We start from the raw sequence: 16,327 nt of genomic DNA on the forward strand, positions 1-16,327 counted from the left end.
TTTTACCTTAGATGTAGTTTGGAATTTAGATCTTAAAATATTTGGCTGTGGAACTGTGGAACAATCCTTGACATTTAAAAAAGCTTTTGCGGGTGTGTTCTCTTTTTAGTTGTACCGCAAAATAAAGAGTTTAAACAGGTTTGGTTAAATTAATTAAAGAAATAAACTGGACTGGCCAGAAATCATATTGAGACAAACTAAAGACAAAACCCCAAATACTTGTTTCCAGTTTGAAACGATATCTTAAACCTTATTTTGATATCTGAGAACTCTGGTAGAGCACAAAACAAACACAGCTAGTAGTCGCAGCCTCTGAATTAATAAACGACTCCTTGTAAATAATTCAATCCGCAGCCTGTTGTGCGGAAATGTGTGACGTCATCGAGGCAGCAGTCGCGGAAGCCGCCTGCAGGATGCGACCTGCGAGGAAAGACCTGCGTCGTACAACCGGTCTGGAGGAGGTGGACGAGATGCACCGACATTCGGTCCAGTAACACCAGTTCGTCTGTGGTCCCGGTGCAACCGGATCGGTGGAAAAATCTTCTCTTTTTATTTAACATTTATTTTCCGAGGTATGGGAGCGCTGCAGTCTTTACCGGGCGAACCAGAGTACGTTGATCTGGCGAAAAAGACCGGTTGTGAGTAATCAGAATCCAACTTAATGCACCATTTGGGCACGTAGGAGGACGTGTGACAACATTAGCTCACTGCGCCGGAAATAACGTGTGTAATTCAGTCTCACTTGTAATACGGTTTTATCTAAAAGGGTTTTTGTTGAACGCGTTGAATGCATGAGATGATCACATAGCCCGTAATTACTCACGTTTAAAGAAAAAGTACCAGGATGAATCACTCACATTTTAAGTTGGAAGTGGAAGTGGAACCATACATGGACGTATTTAATAATAGGTCAGACAATGCACTGAAAGCTTTGCCTAAACCACCTGAGAGTGTTGCTGTAGGCAACAACAGCTGCCTTAGTTCGGAGGCCTGGTTACAGGTGACAGACAACAGCAAACCCAAAGCTTTACATAGAATATGAGCATTCAAATCCGCGCCTTGAAAGCTTCACACATTTGAGAGGATAAAACGCTGCGACCATTCGCTTATCAAATCACTTATTCAAATGCAACGAATATTACTGTCAAGTTGTTTCTGCAGGTGCATTCATGTAGGTACAGTACGCACACAATAGCATGACTTCATGTTGCCTCTTCTCTCTTTTCAGTTTCATTCGAGCAGATTGGAATCCTCCATAAAAGATTCAAGCAGTTGAGCCACAATGAAGACACTCTGGTGTATGTGTACTTTTAAAAAAAATACTCTATGGTCTAATGTGAGTTTTTCAAAGTTTGCTTCAGGTTTCTGGTTTGTTATTATTTGCTCTACTCAGGGAAATTCTTTAGAAGCGGAAACCTGTCTAACAGGCTTTCTATCTGCACATAATAGCTTGAAACATGACCGCGACGGCAATGCCACGAGATGAGACACCATATGCCACTCCTTAAAACCCTCTCTACACCCTCAGGAGAGAACACTTCCGCAAAATCCCAGATCTGGAGAGCAATCCCATCCGTTCTCAAATCATAGAGGCCTTCTTTGACCGAAGGTACAGTGGTGGTGGTGGTAGTGGTGCTGAAGAAGCCTGAACTTGTGCCGGGAGAGATAACATCCGAGAATTCGTGTCCGATTCTTGTCTACGGCTTGTCCGCTCAATTGCTGTGCTTTCGCGCTCCTTCAGGAACTTTCGGCAGAACGGCGAGGGCACCGTGGAGGCCATCGGCTTCGAGGAGTTTCTTGTTATCATGTCCCACTTCAGGCCCCCGTCCCTGCACGTCACAGAGGAGCAGCGCGAGGCCGTCCGCAGGGACAAACTGAGATGTAGTGTCTTCACAATCGCACCATCACATGCTTGCCGTTATCTCCCCACCGCCCCGTTGAACTGATTAGCCCTGTTTGTTTTTTTTCTCTCTGCAGTTCTATTCAACATGCATGACACGGACAACGATGGGACGATAACCCTGGAGGAATACCGACACGTAAGCCTCTGCTCCACCACAGCTTTTTACTGAACTTTACTCGCACAACCAGTGAGGATCAGAGCAACCTGCACCCAGGAGTCCAGCGCGGCTTCACCGTTAGCTGAGGCTGTTTCGAAGGTTGCTGAAGATGCTGACTCTGCATATTAAGGAAGTCTGCTGACGTCTCCTTCCCTCGAGCATTTTCGGCTCCCGGGATTTGATTCCCGTCAGTAGCAAAACTTATTTTATTTCAACTTGTTGTTCACACCCGTCCAGGTTGTGGAGGAGCTGCTCTCTCTCAGCGAGGCACTGGAGAAGGACACAGCCAAAAGCATAGCGGATGCTGCTATGCTAGAAGTGGCGAGTATCTCAATGGGTCATATGGTATGTGAGATGTAGTATTGCTCAAGCTAAGTTTTATTCATTATTTGTTTGTAACTTCCCTTTTTCCACTCACCCAGGAACCCGACGAGTTCTATGAGGGAATCACATTCGAGCATTTCCTCAAGGTCGGTACACAGTTGGGTTGAGTTTAGAATTTTGGGATTTAGAACGTTCAAATGAGAAGTCAAAAAACCCACTTTAACAGTGACGTTACCAAATATATACATACGTTTTAAACAATGTAAAACTTTTTTTTGTAGTTGCTGAATGGCTTTGAGATTGAATCAAGAATGACCATTCGCTTTCTGAACATGGACACAACAACCTTGTGTAAGTGAGGCCGGTACACTAAACTATGCAGTGACTCTGGAGAACTCTGAAGAAGCATGATTAGGGTTTCACTGTCTGTTATTTACAGTTTGTCGCTTGCACTAAATAATATGCCTTACTTATGTTTTAATATCTATGCAAATGGAATGATCCGTACTGCAGTAGCTTATTTGATCAGTAGCAATAATACGAGATAACAACCAGTCAATGGACAATTATTACAGATTAAAGGTTTATCCTGTATTATGTCTAGATGGCTGCCCTAATAGCAATACAATCGTTTGAGATGCCTTTTAGTCATTATAGAAATGACAATTGGTGCATGCTCTGCACACTACATTTGCACAATGGAACAGCATGTATCAGCTCTTATTTTAGTCAACAGTGTCTGTTTCTGAAGAAAGGAAATGGGTGGGTTGCCTTGCAAGATGAAATGTGTAAAAGATAGATCTTATCAGTCTTTCTGAAGAAGGACTGATAAGATACTTCTTCAAAAGGCGTGATGACGTCAAACAGTCGGTCCTTCTTGCACTGTCACAATCACCCAAACTTAAAGCTTTTCATCCACACCTGTTTATTCAGCTGAATGTATACTTACACTTTCTTTTTCAACATTTGCTGTGAGTTGCACTGTCCAGAGTTTCCAAAGAGACCTGTCAGCACCTGTGACGCACTTCATTCTTCTATGTGTTCAGTGATGGATGTGTGCTGCCCTCCACAGGTGAAACGATGTAAGACATGCAAAAGAATCTGCATCTGATTCCTGATAGTCCTACTTCATTTCTATAGTAGCTATTAATGCTGTGCTTTTACACACGGTACATGCTCGGCCGCTGTTGTTTTGCAGGTGCACATACATTGGAAGATCAGATGTGTTGCTTTCACGATCCTTGTCAGTATATCGTTTGGGCTTTTACTTTATGAAGCTGTCCATATTTTGAAATAAAATACAATATATTTAATGGTTTCTTATTGCCTTCCTGTGTTCATTGGTGGACAGTCATTTTGTGTATGGGAGAGGTTAGTGAACGCCGTTGATAACAGTCTGATGAATCTCAGTAAACCGAGATTAGACATTTTTCTCGAGGATCCCTAATCAGCCCCAACAGATGTTCCGATGTTGTGGTGGGAAACCCCCACAAACGGATTGCTAAGTATGTATTTCAATATATAATATATTGTTTCTACTTGTTGAGTCACAGGACACTCCAGAGATTTGAATCACCTGGTTTTGAAATAAAAGTTTGTTGTTCCATCCGATGTTTAGTCGTGTTTGATAGTGATTCATGTGTTAGTATGAATACATGGGGGTTATTATGCTCGCAATGGTACACGAATAACACTCTAGTCAGTCATATGCCCAAATACGTAAGTTACTGTAGACACATTTTTATTTTATATTTTAGTAAGACAACAGCTTGGCCTCCTTTGATGCCTATGGATTATCTATATAACAGTAGCAGATATGTAATCTTTTATCAAAAGTGGAATTTAAGTGAGTGAACTACACTTGTGTTTAAGCTCTTCTTTTAATACAATCTATTTGAATGAAAATTCATTCTTGACTTTGGATACATTAGAAACAATATATTGCAGTTGTGCAGAAGTCCACACACTTCAATGTGTGATGTGCTGTAAATGGATGACGGCGCCGGCTCCCGGGCTCAATCTTTCCGTGCGGTTCTGTCGGAAATCTGCACGCTGATCCTTGCCGTAGGTGTTCAAATTGGGCGTCTTGTGTTATTCCATTTCTAAAGAACCAAGAATGTTTTACAGGGAGGACATGAGACTCATGACATCACAGCTGAGGTTTAGTTAGTATCATTCTGTGGTGCTGTAAAGCGCTGAGTCGGCAGTTTGAATTCGAGATGAATGACTGCTGTCCTGAGGTAGCCTCTGGGTTTGCGTGAAGCAAAGTTATAACAGGGAACTTGATTCATGACCCAGAGTGAATTCCCCTCTACTTCCATTTTCCTCAGAACTTGTGATCTGAGGAAACTTTAGTGAAGCATTACTTAATTCCACTTAAGATCTTTTGTATCCGTGTATTACACCTACATGTGTATTTAAAGACAAAAGGTTTGTGGGCAGTTTTTGCTATTCAGCTATTTAAAAAACGGGGGGGGGGGGGGGGGGGGATTCTGCCGAATCTTTTACTTCTCCTATTTTTCCCATCCTGTCCTTCACACCCTTTTTTGTGTCCATCCACATGAGGAGGAATGTGTGCGAACAACACAAAGAGATATCTGACCCACATGCACTTCACACCCCGTGACTGGCCAGACAGTCCGCCAGTTTCATGAAATCTTTCCTATCTGATACGGCCTTGTGTCAAACGCATGCGTCACTCTGAGCTGATATCACACCGTCAGCGTCTCAGCAGGTTCCTGATTTTCTTTCAACCCATCTCGATGGACTTTACTGGGCACATGATCCTGCCAGCCCAGATTATACTACTTATTCTGAAACAAAACATATGCACAGAATATCTTTTCCTCAGCGTGGGAACAGATATATTGTGGGGGGGAGGCGGGGCGGGGGGGACACACATGTTGTGCATGAAACCCTTTCCCAGAAATTCCCTTGTTGCTGACATTGTACATTGTTGATGCAAACACAGAAGAAAAATGAAGACTTAACATCATGCTGCGGTATAATAAGTATGTTTTAATAACTCTAAGAATACACCAGTGAAGTAGTACCACACGTAACATATTAGATATAGACATAACATAGACATATTAAATAATAACTTCAACAGCGTTCCTCTTATTGTATTTTTTTTACCACCTTTTGCTTTGTCTGAGTGCGTTATAAATAACATGTAGTATTATTTTATTATTAGTATTGCAAATAAGAAAATAAATATAATTGTTAAATTATGAAATCATCTCCATTAAATACTATGAACAGGAACCAGCCACCTTCACACTCACTTATCATTCAAAGTCTTTCATTCTGTTGTTCATCACGGAGCGTCTGAGGCCAGCCTCAGGGAATCCTCCAGTAAAGTTCACTGGTTTCCTGCTTCTGCACACTTTGCTTTTCATAGTCTTCAGTTCTCGACAAACATTCGACACCAACTCCCTGTAGGTCTTCAGCACCTGGCAGCCGTAGACCTTCTGCTGGAAGACGTTCTGAGGCGAGGGTAGCGTGGTCGGCCCCCCCGCCGGCTCCGGCATGGGCAGGTTCGGGAAGAGGCTCTGGTACGAGCTGCTTATGAGAGCCGCCAGGTTCCTCCTGCCGCCGTTGGTGCGGTTGAGCTCGGCCAGCAGCCGGCTCGCCGGGGACTGCAGGTCCATCTGCTGCTCGTACACTCGGCTGAAATGCGGGAAGAAGTCCTGGAGATGCTTGTAGATGCTCAGGAGCCTCTCCCAAGGCTCCAGGCCGGAGATGTTGGGGTCGGGGATGTAGTTGAACGACGCCTTGCAGAGGAGCTCTGCGTTTTCTCCTTGAGAGGTTTTCTGCAACAAGAACAACAGAAAACAGGTATTAGTGAAGTCTTCAAGGAGGCCCCGTGAATAGCAAGTTATAAGGGTGGAGCACCGAACGGGGGGATGGGGGGTTCAACGCAGAAAAATAAAATACACCACTCCAAAGTCTGTACTCACGTATGTTTTGATCAGCTCGACAGATTCCTTCTGTACGAGTCGGGCGATCCTCCAAGTCTGCTGCAGAGAATTCTCACACTGCTGGTTCCTGGTTGCCGCCACAGTTCTCGATGAATCGACCGCCATAACCAGCAGGAGGGAGAGTAACGCTGTGGAGAAGAGAACTGGTCAGCAAAGGTTGTCCAACATCGCGGTGCTGAGGGGAACCTCATCTCAAAGCCACAGCGTAAGCAGGAGTTGTTAGAATAGATTTCTCACTTTGCAGATATTCAGCAAGAAAGAAAGGACACTAGAAGTCGTCCATATTCAGACATTTTATAGAACAATGTGTGTATAGTTAAAGATTGTTTGGATGCCATCAGACTTTGAGCTTTCTTTAAATAGTACACAATTAAAAAAGTAATTCACTCCACTGAAAACTAGTCTGGTCTCTGCCAGGTGCATAACTTCTTTCTCCTAATAAAAATGCTGAAGTAACAAAAAACTAAAACTGTAAAGCACACTTGTCACACTTCAGTCAGTTTTAACACGGCTTTTGTAACCACAGCAGCGTGCACAATGCCAAGAAAAGGTACAAAGTAGAGTAGATGTGATAAAACTTACTTGTTGCTGGTTCCATAAACGGTTGAAAACGCAGACTCTTTACATGACCATTCATTCTCCTCGCAGAATCACACGCGAATTGCACAGACTCCTCATAATCACACTCCTTAAAGACGTTTTTTAAAGACTGAAACTGCGCATTTGTCATAGGAGGAAATGACATGCACTTTGTGAGGCAACCGAATTTCCCAGAATGTCTTTTTTTTTTTCGGTTGTAACCCTTTTTCTTCCTTCCTGTTTATTAAAGTACTGACCAATGTCTCTGCGTGCCTGGTCACAGAGCAGGCATGTAGGAGTGGTGTCTAATTGTCATTAGCTCAGATTATTATTAATGGCACTTCCTTTTGATTTGAGTACGTAAACTAGAAATGTGACATGTGGTATATCTAAATCACATGAGAACATTGTTTAGGAAGCCACGTGTGTGTAAAAGGGACTTTCTGACTGAGGCCGAGTCGAGTCGTAACAATTACCTGCTCCTCGAAATACGCGTGTCATTTTGCAGCAATATGCTTATTTGCTATTAGGCTTCGCAAGCAGGAAGCTGTAATAGGAACAGGAAATGCATTTCTCAATCTGAAACTTTTACAAATACGTAAAAGGAAGGCTCCGTGCGGCTGAAGTAGGCGATATGTCAATGGCAACACGTCACTACTTTTGAGCTTTTGAACTTGTGACTTTCCCATGACGGTGTTTCACCATGAAGTCATTCATTCATTTGAAAAGAATGTGAGGAGGGAAAAGAGGAGTACGTGAGATACAACAAAATGTTTTTTTTCTGGACATCTGAAATCTTGATCATTTCCACTGGGGGGGGGGGGGGGGTTGGGGGGGCCCTGTGATGCGTCTGCCACGCGGGGTTAACACGAGGTCAGCCCGCAGGGCAGAAACGGCACCAAAACCCGATTGCCATTGTTGTCTTTATCGTCCTCGCTTCTGGCGTGCGCAGCAGATCCCACGACGCCGTCAAACTACTGACTACTTGAGAAAAAGTCAGGGGGAACTCGACGTACCACAACGGCGTCAGCACCACGCCAGGTAAGAGCTAACCACCCCGCCGCCACCCTCGGGGCTTTCCACTTGCCCCCCAGGGGATGAAAGAGGGGGTTGTGGTGAGGTGGGCAACGGCGGCAGACGAGTCGAGCAAACAGCAGTCGCATTCCTGCTTTCGTTTGCAAAGTACAAAGCAGTGTGCAGCGCTTCTCCCTCAAACCGTCGTCCGCATTTCACGGTTCTGGTTTTCACAAGCTGTCTTTGATGTGCGTGCGTGTGTGTGTGTTTGTAGTTTTACAGTAAATTACAACAAACCGCAGTTGACAAATTGAGGTCACGGCCGTCACATCACACCAAAAAGAAGTATGTCGAAGATAAGCGAGCATTACGAGAAACAAAGACATATTCACTGTCATAAGATGCATGTTGATTGAGACCCTCTTTTTTCAACAGAATCTCTTTTATTTTGTCTTTGAACTGCACAGGAAATGGCGAATAAGGTCGTTTAGGAAAGTTCCCTTTATTCTAACTAAGTACATCCTTCTAGTAGCTTAAAAAGCACAGCTCGTGAGGTTCGGATAACCGCTCTAAAGCTCAGGTAAACCTCACATAAGCACCCCGGTAGCACTTTTGTATGGAACCATTTGTCTGCAAGGCTTCATTAATATGTGACCAGACAAAGGCCTTACTGCATATGAGAAACTTTTTTCATCAAATTTCAGAAAGTGTGTGAAAGTGTAAAAAGCTGAAAAAATCCCACGGCGCCATCTAACTTCAGAACACACTCTGGTCCAACAAATTCAATATTTTAGGTTTCTGCGTGTAAAACAAGAGCATTTGAGTTCTATTGCCATCAGGAATAGAATGTGATTCATGACACTCCACTAATTTAGGGGGCGTCTTCCGTCTTTCCTGTGAGGAACACGACCAAACATTTATACAGGTTTTGGCTCTGGAATGAAAAGAAAAGAAGAACAGGGAAAGAAATACCTGCTAAACATGACAGGATTGCATTCGAGTGCACCACATTAAACAATGTTTCAAAAACTGACCTGTGATAAAATAGTATTTATTTTTTCATACATATACTTCATTTTTAGAGGGTTTCACTGCATGGGGCACTCTAAATATGTCATGAGTGTTTAAAAAACTTAGTGTTTTGACTCAAGAGGGGGTTTCAAAATGCTTCACGTTCACATTTTGTAAAAATCAATCGTCTCTCCAAGACAAAAAACTACAAGGCTAAAGGTGGTATTAGAAATTAAGCACCAAACAATTATCTTTCCATTCAGGATTAATGGAAACATTGTGCAACCTGTTCAATGACCATAATGAACATGGCAAAACAATATGTTAATCTGATCATTAGACACTAATTACTCAAATGCAATCTGGACTCACGTGTTGTGTTTGCTTTTGTAGAACCGTCGACCCCTAAAAGATTGTGGTTCTGGTATTAAAATAAGTCTGTGGTTCCATCCACCAGCATTCATACAATCTGAGAGTCTTGTGATTCGACATAGCATATATTGAGCTATTGACTGACCATATCTCTACATCATAAAACAAAAATCAAGCAAAATCTGTTAATTGTTAAGCTCTGTTATCAGTAGTAGACCAGCGTCTCTGTATGTTCTAGCTATATTCTCATGTACAAATATTCATATCAAAAGTTATACAGCACAATTCTCACCATTTTCCTTTACAAGAACTTTGATTAGTGAACATTAAATGATTCACAAGTTTGGATGAAACCAAAACAAAATGGTGCCGGGCCTCAGTAAATAAAATATAGATAAAACAAACACGGAACTAAAATCATCAGGCACAACTCAAAGAAAGGCATTTGTGAAATTATCATATCAAATATGGCGCTTATGTTCAGTATCCATAGGCTTAAAACAAACCCACCCCCCAAAAAAATGCTTTTATTTACAAACAGCTAAAATCTCTGACAGATTCATGCTTCACTTCACAACCTGAATTTGTCCTTAAAGTGCATGCAATAATAAGCAGTTTTACCAAGTGGGATCTTGAAATGTGATAAGATAAACAGATCAAGCTAATGCCAATTGACCCTACATGAAAGTAAGGGTTAGAACTGTTGCCTGGAAAAGTGACGGACCGCAGTATACTGTATGCATAAGCACGATATGGAAGTATGACTAAAGAAAAGAAGAAACTCTGACTTTTCCAGTGACCCCATACAGTAATATTCACATTCAGAGCATAAAATCAAATGGAACAAAATCAAACGAAACCAATCAAAAAGACAAAGCAGCTTAACACCGCGCGGCGAGTCCGCAGCTCACATTCCACGTTGTCCCTCCATGTAACACACACATTAAGCATCATACGAACATGATGGGCTTCTACTTGAACATATCAAAGTGCCAATTTTTACTAAAATATCCTGATTTATTCAATTCATACCAAAAGGAGGAGACGGCATGGAGAAAAGAGTCTGTCATTTTTAAACACACAAGTTTTGAGTTACACTGACTAGGTTTGATTTATTATTGACATGTTGTTGTAGACCCCCCCCCCCCACCCCCCCCTTTCACAAAAGAAGTTCTCACATCACGCAACGCCTTTCAAAGATGCAATATCTAAGAGAGAAGAAAAGCAACAGAGAAAGTTTTCCAGCCGTGTCACCGTGGACGTGACAAACTGTCAAGTGGAGGCGAAAAAGGGGGCAGAGATATGTTGTCCGCTGAAGATAAATCCACTTTCATCTGTTGTCTTCTTTGGGGAAGTCCAGAGATTCCAGGCTCCCAAAGCCGAGGCTTCGGCTTTCTGTTTCGAAAGTGTTGATTTCTCTGTCCTGACGCTCCAACAAGTGCTTGATCTTTTCGGTGCGTTCCTTCTGAAGTGCCGCCAGTTCCTCTTCAATCTGTCATCGAAAAAAAAAAAACGATGGTTAGTTATTTTGTCGCATTCTAACCGTAACCTCATGCTTCGCCCAGTGAGACGTCACAGTCACATGTGCCGGATTGACCAAGAATTTAGTGTTTATTCTTTAAAGCAAATTTGACCTGGTCCAGCCTCTCAAATGGGAGGAGTCAGTCAACTAAAAGAAATTAAGCATACGTCCACACTGTCTAATGTACTTGCTGATGCTCCAGAGGGCACTACCCCCCTACTTCCTTCACAAATATTTACCCAGGTAACTGAACCCAACACCTTTCCTTCAACATATCAGGGCAATAATTAGAACAAAAAAGCTGTTGCTTGTCAACTGTATGTACTCAATGTACTCCATTATTTGCGAATGCCTTTCAGTTCCGAAACTTACCTTCTGTTCAAGGTGCGCTCTGCGTATGGAGACCTTCTGCTCGAGTTTCTGCTGCTCTCGCTCGTGTTGGGCCTCCATCTGCGACTTGGTTTTTCTCTGGTAGGCGTCCAGGAGCTCCATCTCTTGCTTCAGCTGCTGCTTCAGGGCCTGGCACTCCGCTTCCTGCTCTGCGTCCAATCGCATCTACGGAGCCAGGGGAGACACAGGTAGTTACAAGCACAGTAACAACGAAAACCACCACAGGGCAACAGCTCTAGAAATGAAAATGTCCGCGGTGAGGTCGTGAATAGCCGACACGGTTCGCGACCGTTGCCCCTCAGTCTGAAGTGAAGAGCGAAAGGACTTTAGAAGAAGGACTAATTAGTATGTTCTAATTAGTCCTTCTTCTAAAGTCCTTTAGAAGATCAGAAGAGCGTTACAAAGTCCTTTAGAAGAAGAACTAGAAGAAGGAATGGTGAACCGGGCGCACTTCTGCTATCCAATGACAAGGCTCTTCAGGATCCTCGTACCGCTTGTGAAGCCATCATCTCGTTGATGCTCTGCTCATACTGCTCAGCCAGTACGGCCAGCTTGCGTGTCTGCTCCTCCTTAAGGCTCTTCAGGATAATCTTGTGGTCGCCTTTTGGGGAGACCTCCAGCTGATGGTTCCTCAGAGCTTTGTACTGCTTGTTCTGCACCTTGCACGTGTCCTGGAACTGTTTTTTGATCTGCATCTCCAACATCTACAGAGGGATGAAGGGAAAAGATAAACCAGAAGCACGGGGGGGATTGTTGGTATTGTTTCATTTTGACTTCAACGTTGGTGCAAAACCGTTCTATTGACAATAAAACAATTAAAGAATGACCAGTCGGCTGTTTGGCTGTCTTGCAATTTCTCTCTCAGTTAGACTGGTAACCAAACAACTTGCATGCTTTTAATATCAAACAAATGTCAAGTTTCTTAAATGGATGATGTGGAAGAAATGTAGTCATTAATGAATTTATTGCGGTGACATTGCATACAGAAAGTGAGCTTTTCCTTCTCAACTGTGTAGCTAAAACAAGCCAAACTAAGAGTTTGACTCAGGTAGGAAACACATTTTCAGAATAAGCAGAGTTTTTTCTACATAATTCCGATGGGCAATTTGGAACTAGAAGACAAGGTAAATTGAATGCCAGGGATGCAGAAGAGCCAAGGGGACACATGTACAGAGCTTTCGTATCAAACCCGTGGAGCGATCTACCTGTCGAAACAAACTTTTAAAACCCGTTGGAAGTTTGTTCCCGGTATCAACTCACTAAATGACCGCAAAGAGTTGCAAAGAGAAAGCTCCAGGCACCTTGAGGTCTCTGGGCTGCTGCCGCTGCTCCATGGTGTGTTTCCTGTGCAGCTCTCTCTGCCGTCGGCCGTTGTACTCCTCCTGGTTCTCCAGCTCCGTCTGGTGCTGCAGCCGCATGAGCTCAACGCGTAGCTTCTGCAGCATCAGCAGCTGCCTGCGCTCCATGTCCTGAGTGGACTCGTCCTGCCGGATCATCAAGGCGTGTTCCATCTCCTTCTGGGTGCTCTTCTTGTTCAGCTCCTGGGAAAACAAGTTTGGGATGGGATCATTTACGAATTCGGCAAAGGTCCTTTACTTCTTTGCTTCTTTTTTTTTTGCTGAGTTTAATTTCAGTATCAGTAGTATTGTCTTCTTTTGACACAACTTAAAATAAGTAGCAATTTTCCAACAACATTGTTAGTTACTCAGACTGAAGCTTGTCTTCTGATCAATTTGATTAGGAAATGATGGTCTAAAAAGTCACACTAGAATTTTTGCATGTCATTTAGCTCCATTTACCTGTGGGTTAATGCTATATTTAATAAAAATGCATGTTTTCATGATGTTAGTAATGGTTGCCTAAAATGCTAAATTGTAATTGTATTTATAAAGTAAAATATAAAAATGTTTTGTGGGAAGTGAGTCAATCTCAAAAGTAGCATTTACTGTTATTTTTTTCTGTGAATTCAATCCCTCTGGATTGTTGGAAAGTTGGTTGTGGTTTTGCACAAGTAATCGAACAACAATGAACAAATAATTCAGAATGAAAACCATTATCTGCAGCCTTATCCCGGGCTTAGCCTCGACCAAATCTATTTGTTCAATGGAATCTGGTACCGATAGAGTCCTCGCAGTGATTATTTCACCAAATATTCCCCTAATATTGACATCTTCTGAAAAAACAAGCAGTGTTTTCCAAAACCGTGTTGTTTGATTCTGCCGTCGTCTGCAGAGTCTTCTTACACATGCCGGTATGTCACGACGGTGAACCACGTTACCTCTCTCAGTTGCTCCTGTTCGAACTCTTGCTTCCTGACCAGACTCCGGCGCTTCAGGGCCCTGCAGCTGCGGTCGTAGACCAGCCTCTGCTGGGTCAACAGGTGAGCTTCCTCCTCCGCCTGAGAGCGCTGTATTGTTTCTTTGTGCCTGGACAGACGCTCCTGCTTCTCTTCCTTGGCTGTGTCGGGGTCTTCGCTCATCTCCTGTAACACAAACTCAAGGATTACGTGTTCCAAATTCATAATGTGCGGGATATTAAACTTTGCGTTGAATCTTTGTGGGATATTTACTTCTTTGATCTTGTCCTTGCAGAGCCTGTACTCCTTTTTCTGATCCTCTAAGAAAGTTGTCAGCTCTTTTTTTTGCTGAGCAACAATCTGTTGCTGGATCCGCCTCTCCTCAGCTGCCACTGACTTCATCTGTGAAGAGACGTTCAAGTTTTTAAATGCACACCCTTTATGATCTTATCACTGCCAGTACAGAACATAGTTGAGTTTTACCTCTTTGTCTGTTTGAGCCGTGTGCCGTTTGGCCAGTCTTTCCAGCTCAATGTAAGTGTTGTTTGCATGTGTTTCTAATTCCTTCTGCAACCGGAGCTTATGCTCATCCATCTCGGCCTTTAGCCTGTTCTCCAGGGCGATCAGCTGCTTCTGGTGCTGCCGCCGCATGCGTTTATACCCAGACATCTGCTCCCGCAGCTCAAAGTCCTGCTCATGCTCCTGGATCTACCTGATGACCTAGACAGAGGAACACAGGAAGCAGGAAGTAAAAGAAACGGAGCGGGCGCAGAGAAGCGAGAGTATGAAATCAGGCGGAAAGAAAAGGAAGACCTTCAGAGGCCATGGCACACAAGAACATAATGTAGAGCAAACAAGAATTCTTCAAACTGGACAGTAGAGTGCAGATTACTACACACCCACAATAGTACTAAAAGTTAACACGGGTTGATACAAACATCTGACAATCCTTTAGGGTTGAATAGCTATGTCTTTCTGCGTTGGTGTCACAGCAACTAGGTGAAGTTCATCAATAGGCTCTGCGGTTTAATACTTATTAGAGTCGACTCTTAACACCTGTCGACATCAACACGAGTTAATCAATCCATCATCAAAGCTGCAAACGTCATTTAAAATGTATAATACCACTGTAAAATGACTACTTAAGATCACCACGGGAGAAGATGTTTAAACCAATTTTACCAGTCCGAGGAAAAACGGAGTCTCACTGGTAATACATGTAATATTTATATGGAACACATATAAATTCAATGCACACACATAAAAGCAGCGGCAGAGAAGGGAAGCTGAGGATGGAGAAAAAAATGACATCCATTAACAGGATCTGGTTGCCATGACTACAGATGTACAGCTGAGAACACAGACACCCCCCCTCCTCACCTCCCGCCGCCAACACGCACACACGCACACATATACTAACACGCGCGCGCGCGCGCGAGCACCAGCGGGTTTTTTTTTTTTCTCATGCCAACGGAGAGGGAGAGAGGGGGAGAGGGGGGAGCTGCGTACCAAAGATGCTGATTTGATGGTGGCAATGTGTTCACAGATCTTGCAGTCGAGAGACCGGCTCTTGTGAGAAGTAGGCCGCAGCTCTGGCCTGGTGTCCCTGTGCACAGCCTCATCCCTCACGCAAGCATGGTCCTGCAGGGGGGGAGGAAAAGGAGGAGATAGTGGGGCTGGGTGCTTCCCAGGCCCTCCGCACTCGCTGTTTCTGCTAGAGCTGCTATTATTGCCGAATCTCCCTGAATGCAGCACACATCCAGCTTTAAATGCATCCTTCCCCCGCTTGTTCCCCCGCTACTGTCTGCAAGTTCTTCCTACGAGAGAAAAGGGCATTGCTAAACCAATGCAGGCACCACCGAAAAGGCAGCTACTGGATGTAGTCGGGTTTTTTTTTTCTGGCGTCCCCCTCTCCTCAAAGAGGAAGAAGCAAATGGCTCCGGTGGATAAGGTTGAAATATGCAATGCCTACCATTGATACTCGCAGAAAGATTGCACAGGGATGTATCTAACTGCCACTCTTCTTTTCCGTTTCAAAATGCAAGAAATGTTTGGGAGGAAAAATACTTTTCCTGTGTTCCAGTGATCGCATGTGGTACCATAGTTAAAAACATTGGAATCAGATAAGGCACATCCAAACATGGTTTTCCCTCGAATATGTCGCTTGATGATCCGTTTGTATTCCACTCGAATTTCTGTCCTACATTTACAGCGCACTTGGTCATGGTAGGTGGTTCTGGTGCCTTCTATTCATCTCTTTCCTCTGTCCCTCTTCTACACTCCCCCTTCCTTTAAAGAGACACCGCAATACTACAGCCAACCAGGCTAAAGTTATCTCACAGCAGGCTCCATCGCAAGGTTTGGATAGAAATAGGAACCAATGTGATAAGACAAATGTTCACTTAAATAGAAGTCAGTGTTTGTTTGTAACGCTCTCCTGATCGAAATGCTTCAGTATCATAATGCTATAAAAGAAAATACAAAATGCAAGCTTCCTTTATGATGCATTTTCGAGGAAAATATATTTTTGCAATGCTCTTCTTCTTTTCATCAATGAGACCTATATTTTTATTCACGTATTATGGAGATTACTTGTTTTTTCGTTAGACTACGGAAGCAAACGGAGCGTTTGTTTTATACTTGCCACTGTATTATTCCTGCCACTACTACGTGTGGCCGCTGGGGGGCGACAGAGACAAACATTTAGATGGTGTGTCTCTCCATGGTGCTGAAAATACCTCCATAAATCACAAGTCCCGCCATCATTTTTGCCACT

The 16,327-nt window shown here is 43.4% G+C and overlaps 3 protein-coding genes across 5 annotated transcripts; 1 reads left to right on the forward strand and 2 right to left on the reverse strand.

Annotated features, from left to right (window-relative positions):
- The first annotated feature begins 378 nt into the window (after positions 1 to 378).
- On the forward strand, positions 379 to 3,702 carry tescb (tescalcin b). Its single transcript, XM_040198212.2, has 8 exons — positions 379 to 638; positions 1,229 to 1,298; positions 1,529 to 1,609; positions 1,742 to 1,881; positions 1,978 to 2,039; positions 2,298 to 2,405; positions 2,483 to 2,530; positions 2,666 to 3,702. The coding sequence occupies exons 1-8, from the start codon at positions 575 to 577 to the stop codon at positions 2,741 to 2,743; spliced, it is 651 nt and encodes a 216-aa protein (XP_040054146.2). The 5' UTR covers positions 379 to 574; the 3' UTR covers positions 2,744 to 3,702.
- Positions 3,703 to 5,385: 1,683 nt separating this feature from the next.
- m17 (IL-6 subfamily cytokine M17) lies at positions 5,386 to 7,108 on the reverse strand. The gene is made up of 3 exons (XM_040196836.2): positions 6,950 to 7,108; positions 6,347 to 6,495; positions 5,386 to 6,199 (listed from the first exon to the last, which is right to left on the reverse strand). The coding sequence occupies exons 1-3, from the start codon at positions 7,095 to 7,097 to the stop codon at positions 5,675 to 5,677; spliced, it is 822 nt and encodes a 273-aa protein (XP_040052770.1). The 5' UTR covers positions 7,098 to 7,108; the 3' UTR covers positions 5,386 to 5,674.
- A 1,887-nt stretch (positions 7,109 to 8,995) lies between these two features.
- taok3b (TAO kinase 3b) lies at positions 8,996 to 15,848 on the reverse strand. 3 transcript variants are annotated; one of them, XM_078087832.1, is made up of 9 exons: positions 15,524 to 15,848; positions 15,061 to 15,192; positions 14,035 to 14,271; positions 13,825 to 13,953; positions 13,534 to 13,737; positions 12,557 to 12,796; positions 11,747 to 11,959; positions 11,238 to 11,420; positions 8,996 to 10,835 (listed from the first exon to the last, which is right to left on the reverse strand). In XM_078087832.1, the coding sequence occupies exons 3-9, from the start codon at positions 14,218 to 14,220 to the stop codon at positions 10,674 to 10,676; spliced, it is 1,317 nt and encodes a 438-aa protein (XP_077943958.1). In that variant the 5' UTR covers positions 14,221 to 14,271; positions 15,061 to 15,192; positions 15,524 to 15,848; the 3' UTR covers positions 8,996 to 10,673. The 3 variants fall into 3 exon arrangements, with proteins under 3 accessions (XP_077943958.1, XP_077943956.1, XP_077943957.1); XM_078087830.1 differs by having other exon boundaries at positions 15,061 to 15,819; XM_078087831.1 differs by lacking the exon at positions 15,061 to 15,192 and having other exon boundaries at positions 15,524 to 15,634.
- Between the last annotated feature and the right edge of the window lie 479 nt (positions 15,849 to 16,327).

The sequence above is a fragment of the Gasterosteus aculeatus genome, chromosome 14 (assembly GCF_964276395.1).
Source record: "Gasterosteus aculeatus chromosome 14, fGasAcu3.hap1.1, whole genome shotgun sequence".
Lineage (NCBI taxonomy): Eukaryota > Metazoa > Chordata > Actinopteri > Perciformes > Gasterosteidae > Gasterosteus > Gasterosteus aculeatus.

Bases quoted from the DNA above. Each gene is read 5' to 3' on its own strand.
- tescb (XM_040198212.2), top strand. From the start codon at position 575: ATGGGAGCGCTGCAGTCTTTACCGGGCGAACCAGAGTACGTTGATCTG. The intron at 639-1,228 runs GTGAGTAATCAG...CTCTCTTTTCAG, and splicing joins TCTGGCGAAAAAGACCGGTT to TTTCATTCGAGCAGATTGGA. The intron at 1,882-1,977 runs GTAGTGTCTTCA...TTCTCTCTGCAG, and splicing joins CCGCAGGGACAAACTGAGAT to TTCTATTCAACATGCATGAC.
- m17 (XM_040196836.2), bottom strand. From the start codon at position 7,097: ATGACAAATGCGCAGTTTCAGTCTTTAAAAAACGTCTTTAAGGAGTGT. The intron at 6,496-6,949 runs GTAAGTTTTATC...TCTTCTCCACAG, and splicing joins GTTTATGGAACCAGCAACAA to CGTTACTCTCCCTCCTGCTG. The intron at 6,200-6,346 runs GTGAGTACAGAC...TTCTTGTTGCAG, and splicing joins TCGAGCTGATCAAAACATAC to AAAACCTCTCAAGGAGAAAA.
- taok3b (XM_078087832.1), bottom strand. From the start codon at position 14,220: ATGTCTGGGTATAAACGCATGCGGCGGCAGCACCAGAAGCAGCTGATC. The intron at 13,738-13,824 runs GTAAATATCCCA...TTTGTGTTACAG, and splicing joins GCAAGGACAAGATCAAAGAA to GAGATGAGCGAAGACCCCGA. The intron at 11,960-12,556 runs GTGCCTGGAGCT...ATCCCTCTGTAG, and splicing joins AGCAGCCCAGAGACCTCAAG to ATGTTGGAGATGCAGATCAA.